Source organism: Cherax quadricarinatus, unplaced genomic scaffold (genome assembly GCF_038502225.1).
Source record: "Cherax quadricarinatus isolate ZL_2023a unplaced genomic scaffold, ASM3850222v1 Contig1886, whole genome shotgun sequence".
NCBI lineage: Eukaryota > Metazoa > Arthropoda > Malacostraca > Decapoda > Parastacidae > Cherax > Cherax quadricarinatus.
The window spans coordinates 22,501-31,695 of record NW_027196912.1 but is presented as its reverse complement, the minus strand read 5'-3'; the positions used below and the strand labels follow the sequence as shown (position 1 = coordinate 31,695).

The 9,195-nt window shown below is 39.7% G+C and overlaps 1 protein-coding gene across 1 annotated transcript in view; it reads left to right on the top strand.

Moving 5' to 3' along the window:
* Positions 1-2,175: 2,175 nt before the first annotated feature.
* LOC128703039 (uncharacterized) overlaps positions 2,176-9,195 on the top strand; it is an 18,689-nt gene continuing 11,669 nt past the window's right edge. Inside the window, exon 1 of the mRNA XM_070081176.1 lies at positions 2,176-2,367. Coding sequence (XP_069937277.1) covers positions 2,176-2,367 — 192 coding nt within the window. The remainder of the gene's footprint in view (positions 2,368-9,195) is intronic.

The window sequence follows — 9,195 nt, the reverse complement described above, 5'->3', positions numbered from 1 at the left end:
GCAGATCCTTCACAATTCACCCTACTAACAGAATATATGCCCCACTCAGTTTTCAATGTTACCCAAGCAATAAGCTTTCATAATTCTATTGACTCGTGTGCAAGTCCCACGCAAATCCAACCCCAATATTTCCAGCCGGCCAGGGGAGTGAACCCGAGATACTCAGTGTGTGAGACCAGCGAGTTACCCACCAAGAAACAAGAGTTGTTGCTAATTTGAAGTCATCGCGAAGAGGAAATGTTTAGAAAATGCGCAGAAAATGTTATTAAACCAGTTTTTTAAATAAAACGGACACCAAAATGAATATGAATTTAAACGGAGACACATGTGCAACATCTGGGTATCTTTATTGTACAATAAAGATACCCAGATGTTGCACATGTGTCTCTGTTTTCATCTTGTCGGTATTGTATACCATTCTTGTGCAATATAAATGTAGGCTATACCTGTATTTAAAGTTTAAAGCAGATTAGAAGACATTCTCAAAAATTTACATTGAAATCACTGTAATTTTCAGTTATAAATATGAGGTTGGTACCTGCAGTTTACTCTCATTTTTTTATTTACTCAGTAAGATATACCAGCCATGATGATTTAAAAATAAATACAATTTTCATTCTCAACTTGCTACTTATGAAAGTAAAATTTCTGATATGCTACAGTTATCCATTATTGGAAGACACTTTACTAGTTTATCTCGCAATAAGTCTCTTTAAAACTTTAGAAAAATGTACAAAATAATTCTAGAAAAATATTTATATGAAGTGGCCTTCAAAAGTAAAATTTTGTTTCTTTAAATATCTTACAAAACTGTCCTTTATTTAAATATCTTACAAAACTGTCCTTTATTTAAATATCTTACAAAACTGTCCTTTATTTAAATATCTTACAAAACTGTCCTTTATTTAAATATCTTACAAAACTGTCCTTTATTTAAATATCTTACAAAACTGCCCTTTATTTAAATATCTTACAAAACTGTCCTTTATTTAAATATCTTACAAAACTGCCCTTTATTTAAATATCTTACAAAACTGTCCTTTATTTAAATATCTTACAAAACTGTCCTTTATTTAAATATCTTACAAAACTGTCCTTTATTTAAATATCTTACAAAGCTGTCCTTTATTTAAATATCTTACAAAACTGTCCTTTATTTAAATATCTTACAAAACTGTCCTTTATTTAAATATCTTACAAAACTGTCCTTTATTTAAATATCTTACAAAACTGTCCTTTATTTAAATATCTTACAAAACTGTCCTTTATTTAAATATCTTACAAAACTGTCCTTTATTTAAATAAATTTGAATGATTAACAAACTTTAACTCTTTATGTTTAACTAAATAATATATTACTAAAGCAGAGATAAAATAAGTTGTGCAAGAAAGGTATAAAATACCGACAATATGAAAGTTAAGACACATGTGCAACATCTGGATATCTTTATTGTAGTAGACGTTTCGCCATCCAGTGGCTTTATCAATACAGATTCTAGGACATAATAGGAAGACAGTAGAACTATATACAAAAGATGAGGTAATCAGTCCCTAGGCCTTGGAGTTAGTGTAGTGTAGTGTATATAGTTCTACTGTCTTCCTATTATGTCCTAGAATCTGTATTGATAAAGCCACTGGATGGCGAAACGTCTACTACAATAAAGATATCCAGATGTTGCACATGTGTCTTAACTTTCATATTGTCGGTATTTTATACCTTTCTTGCACAACTTGTCAGACACTGCAACATCATGGAATCTTGGTTCAGAGGATATCTACAAGACCTTCTTCACGGCTGCTGCAACTAACCCATCTCTTTGGGAAGGACCTACTTCCACTGGGGAATCCCGCCTACCAGTGACTGTCCTCGTCTGCTGCCCGTCCCTTCCACTGACGCCTATATAAACGTCAGTCTTCTTGTCTTTGCTCCAGATTCTCCTCCACCACGATGCTGTGAACACTAACTCCAAGGCCGAGGGACTGATTACCTCATCTTTTGTATATAGTTCTACTGTCTTCCTATTATGTCCTGGAATCTGTATTGATAAAGCCACTGGATGGCGAAACGTCTACTACAATAAAGATATCCAGATGTTGCACATGTGTCTTAACTTTCATAAAATAAGCTATCAATTAATAAGCTACCAATTATCCCATATTATATTTAATTCTGAAATGTTGCAGGTTATAGCTTCGAGGTGCAGCTCGGAGGCAGCACTGAGTGCTGACCTTAAGCACATCGAGGTGTGCTTAACCTCGGGGCTGTCGACTGGTGCCAGGGATAAAACCACCAAGACTCTGGTCGCGACTATGTTGGCATGTGACTACGAGCATTGTGTTGAAGTTCCTCAGAAACCTGAGGACGAGGTAAATATTACGTAAACACAGCAGCTCATTATCACTCGTACTAAGACAGTCAAATGGATGACTGTTCATGAGTGTTAAACAGGAATTATCTGACTATGGTTAATTGGTTACTTATTATGTATAGATATAACCCTGAATTAAGGAAACCTAGTCTTATGTAACGTTAGCTATCCTAACATAACGATACCTTACCTAACCCTACCTAACCTGTAATAAGCTTCCGACACAATCATGCCACACCTGAAGATTTCTTCTCATAATGGTTTCCAGTTGCATGATATAACTGTTGAACTTGCAGAGGCATATACCTTCAAGGAAGGAGTAGATTAGGACCTTTGGCTGCCAGTTACCAGTTCGAGGACAATAATACGAAAAGAATTTCCACTGAACTTCATTAACTTGAGATTTGTCATTGCAACAAGTTTATATTGTTGGATGCAACACATGTTCGTGGCGCATCCAACAGTATATTCCTGGATGCACCACATTTTTGTGGTGCATCCAACAGTATATTCCTGGATGCACCACATGTCTATGGCGCATCCAACAGTATATTCCTGGATGCAACACATGTTTGTGGTGCATCCAACAGTATTTTCCTGGATGCAGCACATGTTTGTGGTGCATGCAACAGTATTTTCCTGGATGCAACAAATGTTTGTGGTGCATCCAACAATATTTTAATGGATGCAACACATGTTTGTGGTGCATCCAACAATATTTTCCTGGATGCAACACATGTTTGTGGTACATCCAGCAGTATTTTCCTGGATGCAACACATGTTTGTGGTGCATGCAACAGTATTTTCCTGGATGCAACACATGTTTGTGGTGCATCCAACAGTATTTTCCTGGATGCAGCACATGTTTGTGGTGCATCCAACAATATTTTCCTGGATGCAGCACATGTTTGTGGTGCATCCAACAATATTTTCCTGGATGCAGCACATGTTAGTGGTGCATCCAACAATATTTTCCTGGATGCAGCACATGATTGTGGTGCATGCAACAATATTTTCCTGGATGCAGCACATGTTTGTGGTGCATCCAACAATATTTTCCTGGATGCAGCACATGTTTGTGGTGCATGCAACAATATTTTCCTGGATGCAACACATGTTTACCTGAAGCTTACTTGGAGTTTACCTGGAGTTTTCTTGGAGTTTACCTGGAGTTTACCTGGAGTTTACCTGGAGTTTACTTGGAGTTTACCTGGAGTTTACTTGGAGTTTACCTGGAGTTTACCTGGAGTTTACCTGAAGTTTACTTGGAGTTTACCTGGAGTTTACTTGGAGTTTACCTGGAGTTTACCTGGAGTTTACCTGGAGTTTACCTGGAGTTTACCTGGAGTTTACTTGGAGTTTACCTGGAGTTTACCTGGAGTTTACCTGGAGTTTACCTGAAGTTTACTTGGAGTTTACTTGGAGTTTACCTGGAGTTTACTTGGAGTTTACCTGGAGTTTACTTGGAGTTTACTTGGAGTTTACCCGAAGTTTACTTGGAGTTTACTTGGAGTTTACCTGGAGTTTTCTTGGAGTTTACCTGGAGTTTACCTGGAGTTTACCTGGAGTTTACTTGGAGTTTACCTGGAGTTTACTTGGAGTTTACCTGGAGTTTACCTGGAGTTTACCTGGAGTTTACCTGGAGTTTACTTGGAGTTTACCTGGAGTTTACCTGGAGTTTACCTGGAGTTTACTTGGAGTTTACCTGGAGTTTACCTGGAGTTTACTTGGAGTTTACCTGGAGTTTACTTGGAGTTTACCTGGAGTTTACCTGGACTTTACCTGGAGTTTACCTGGAGTTTACCTGAAGTTTACTTGGAATTTACCTGGAGTTTACCTGGAGTTTACCTGGAGTTTACCTGGAGTTTACTTGGAGTTTACCTGGAGTTTACCTGGAGTTTACCTGGAGTTTACCTGGAGTTTACTTGGAGTTTACCTGGAGTTTACCTGGAGTTTACCTGGAGTTTACCTGGAGTTTACTTGGAGTTTACCTGGAGTTTACCTGGAGTTTACCTGGAGTTTACTTGAAGTTTACCTGGAGTTAACCTGGAGTTTACCTGGAGTTTACTTGAAGTTTACCTGGAGTTTACCTGGAGTTTACCTGGAGTTTACCTGGAGTTTACCTGGAGTTTACCTGGAGTTTACTTGAAGTTTACCTGGAGTTAACCTGGAGTTTACCTGGAGTTAACCTGGAGTTTACCTGGAGTTTACCTGGAGTTTACCTGGAGTTTACCTGGAGTTTACCTGGAATTTACCTGGAGTTTACCTGGAGTTTACTTGGAGTTTACCTGGAGTTTACCTGGAGTTTACCTGGAGTTTACCTGGAGTTTACCTGGAGTTTACCTGGAGTTTACTTGGAGTTTACCTGGAGTTTACCTGGAGTTTACCTGGAGTTTACCTGGAGTTTACCTGGAGTTTACCTGGAGTTTACCTGGAGTTTACCTGGAGTTTACTTGGAGTTTACCTGGAGTTTACCTGGAGTTTACCTGGAGTTTACCTGGAGTTTACCTGGAGTTTACCTGGAGTTTACCTGGAGTTTACCTGGAGTTTACCTGGAGTTTACCTGGAGTTTACCTGGAGTTTACCTGGAGTTTATGTGAAGTTTACCTGGAGTTTATCTGAAGTTTACCTGGAGTTTACCTGGAGTTTACCTGGAGTTTACATGGAGTTTACCTAGAGTTTACTTGGAGTTTACCTAGAGTTTACTTGGAGTTTACCTGAAGTTTACCCGGAGTTTACCTGGAGTTTACCTGAAGTTTACCTTGAGAGGGTGTCTGGGGTCAACGCCCTCGCGGTTCAGTCTGAAACCAGGCCTCGTTCGTGGTGCATCAGGGTCTGATCAACCAGGCTGCTACTGCTGGTTGCATACAACCTGACGTACGAACAACAGCTCGGCTGGTCAGGTACTGACCAGGGGACTATTGGTCTGATCAACCAGGCTGTTACTGATGGCTGCATGCAACCTGACATAAGAACAACAGCCTGGCTGATCAGGTACTGACCAGGGGACTATTGGACTGATTAACCAGGCTGTTACTGTTGGCTGCATGCAACCTGACGTAAGAACAACCGCATGGTTGATCAGGTACTGACCAGGGGACTATTGGTCTGATCCACTAGGCTGTTACTGTTAGCTGCATGCAACCTGACATACCAATAACAGCATGGCTGGTCAGGTACTGACAAAGGGACTATTGGTCTGATCAACCAGGCTGTTACTCTTGGCTGCATGCAACCTGACATACGAACAACAGCCTGTCTGGTCAAGTACTGACCAGGGGACTATTGGTCTGATCCACCAGGCTCTTACTGTTAGCTGCATGCAAAATGGCATACGAACAACAGCCAGGCTGGTCAGGCTGTTGTTCGTATGTCGTATGCAGCGTTGTTTAGGGCATTATTGGGCATTTAAAGGCTCTATGGTGTTACAAGGGGCGGCCCAACCTTTCCCTTACGACGCCACTGGATTAATACCACATGTTGTTGGTTACAATAATATATATATATGTTGCTCGTGGACTAGTACACCAAACAGGGATGTGAATGAAAATTATCCTAGAATCTCCCATAACACCAAATGACCTTGGATGGTGGTAAAACAGCTAGCTCTGCTGGTTGCGCTTTCTTTGTAGGATTGGGAGGTCCTTGTGAGCTAAAGCTTCATGTGGTTCTAGCTCACCATGAGGCAGGCCAGTACAACATGGGTTCGAATCCTTGGCTAGTGCAGTGTTATTGATATATATATATATATATATATATATATATATATATATATATATATATATATATATATATATATATATATATATATATATATATATATTTATTTATTTATTATCACACTGGCCGATTCCCACCAAGGCAGGGTGGCCCGAAAAAGAAAACTTTCACCATCATTCACTCCATCACTGTCTTGCCAGAAGGGTGCTTTACACTACAGTTTTTAAACTGCAACATTAACACCCCTCCTTCAGAGTGCAGGCACTGTACTTCCCATCTCCAGGACTCAAGTCCGGCCTGCCGGTTTCCCTGAACCCCTTCATAAATGTTACTTTGCTCACACTCCAACAGCACGTCAAGTATTAAAAACCATTTGTCTCCATTCACTCCTATCAAACACACTCACGCATACCTGCTGGAAGTCCAAGCCCCTCGCACACAAAACCTCCTTTACCCCCTCTCTCCAACCTTTCCTAGGCCGACCCCTATCCCGCCTTCCTTCCACTACAGACTGATACACTCTTGAAGTCATTCTGTTTCGCTCCATTCTCTCTACATGTCCGAACCACCTCAACAGCCCTTCCTCAGCCCTCTGGACAACAGTTTTGGTAATCCCACACCTCCTCCTAACTTCCAAACTACGAATTCTCTGCATTATATTCACACCACACATTGCCCTCAGACATGACATCTCCACTGCCTCCAGCCTTCTCCTCGCTGCAACATTCATCACCCATGCTTCACACCCATATAAGAGCGTTGGTAAAACTATACTTTCATACATTCCCCTCTTTGCCTCCAAGGACAAAGTTCTTTGTCTCCACTAACTCATAAGTGCACCACTCACTCTTTTTCCCTCATCAATTCTATGTTTCACCTCATCTTTCATAGACCCATCCGCTGACACGTCCACTCCCAAATATCTGAATACATTCGCCTCCTCCATACTCTCTCCCTCCAATCTGATATTCAATCTTTCATCACCTATTCTTTTTGTTATCCTCATAACCTTATATGTATATATATATATATGTATATATATATATATATATATATATATATATATATATATATATATATATATATATATATATATATATATATATATATATATATATATATATATATATATATATATATATATATATGTAAATACATCTAATTTTTTCTCATTTTTCTAAATATCTCTTGTTCATCTTTATTTCTTCTATTGTCCAAGGGGAAGTGGAAAAAGAATCTTTCCTCCGTAAGCCATGCGTGTCGTATGAGGCGACTAAAATGCCGGGAGCAATGGGCTAGTAACCCCTTCTCTAGACACTTACTAAAAAAGAGAAGAAGAAAAACTTTATAAAACTGGGATGCTTAAATGTGCGTGGATATAGTGCGGATGAAAAGAAACAGATGATTGCTGATGTTATGAATGAAAAGAAGATGGATGTCCTGGCCCTAAGCGAAACAAAGCTGAATGGGGTAGGGGAGTTTCGGTGAGGAGAAATAAATGGGATTAAATCTGGAGTATCTGAGAGAAATAGAGTTAAGGAAGGGTAGCAATAATGTTGAAGGATCAGTTATGGAAGGAGAAAAGAGAATATGAAAGTGTAAATTCAAGGATTATATGGATTAAAGTAAAGGTTGGATGCGAAAAGTGGGTCATGATAAGTGTGTATGCACCTGGAGAAGAGAGGAACGTAGAGGAGAGAGAGGGATTTTGGGAGATGTTAAGTGAATGTATAGGAACCTTTGAACCAAGTGAGAGCGTAATTGTGGTAGGGGACCTGAATGCTAAAGATAAGATAAGATAAGATTTCGTTCGGATTTTTAACCCCGGAGGGTTAGCCACCCAGGATAACCCAAGAAAGTCAGTGCATCATCGAGGACTGTCTAACTTATTTCCATTGGGGTCCTTAATCTTGTCCCCCAGGATGCGACCCACACCAGTCGACTAACACCCAGGTACCTATTTGCTGCTAGGTGAACAGGACAACAGGTGTAAAGAAACGTGTCGAAATGTTTCCACCCGCCGGGAATCGAACCCGGGCCCTCCGTGTGTGAAGCGGGAGCTATAGCCACCAGGGTGTGGTAGTTAAGTTTGGGGTGCCAGGTGTAAATGATAATGGGAGCCCTTTGATTGAACTTTGTATAGAAAGGGCTTCATTTATAGGTAATGCATATTTTAAGAAAAAGAGGATAAATAGGTATACAAGATATGATGGAGGGCGAAATGACAGTAGTTTGTTGGATTATGTATTGGTAGATAAAAGGCTGTTGAGTAGACTTGAGGATGTACATGTTTATAGAGGGGCCACAGATATATCAGATCACTTTTTAGTTATAGCTACACTAAAAGTAAAAGGTAGATGGGATATAAGGAGAATAGAAGAATCAGGGAAGAGAGAGGTGAAGGTTTATAAACTAAAAGAGGAGGCAGTTGAGGTAAGATATAAACAGCTATTGGAGGATAGATGGGCTAATGAGAGCATAGGTAATGGGGTAGAAGAGGTATGGCGTAGGTTTAAAAATGTAGTGTTAGAGCGTTCAGCAGAAATTTGTGGTTAGAGGAAAGTGGGTGCAGGAGGGAAGAGGAGCGATTGGTGCAATGATGATGTAAAGAGAGAGTAGTAAGGGAGAAAAAGTTAGCATATGAGAAGTTTTTACAAAGTAGAAGTGATGCAAGGAGGGAAGAGTATATGGAGAAAAAGTGTGAGGTTAAGAGAGTGGTGAAGCAATGTAAAAAGAGAGCAAATGAGAGAGTGGGTGAAATGTTATCAACAAATTTTGTTGAAAATAAGAAAAAGTTTTGGAGTGATATTAACAAGTTAAAGAAGCCTAGAGAACAGGTGGATTTGTCAGTTAAAAATATGAGAGGAGAGTTATTAAATGGAGAGTTAGAGGTATTGGGAAGATGGAGGGAATATTTTGAGGAATTGTTAAATGTTGATGAAGATAGGGAAGCTGTGATTTCGTGTATAGGGCAAGGAGGAATAACTTCTTGTAGGAGGGAGGAAGAGCCAGTTGTGAGTGTGGGGGAAGTTCGTGAGGTAGTAGGTAAAATGAAAGGTGGTAAGGCAGCCGGGATTGATGGGATAAAGATAGAAATGTTAAAAGC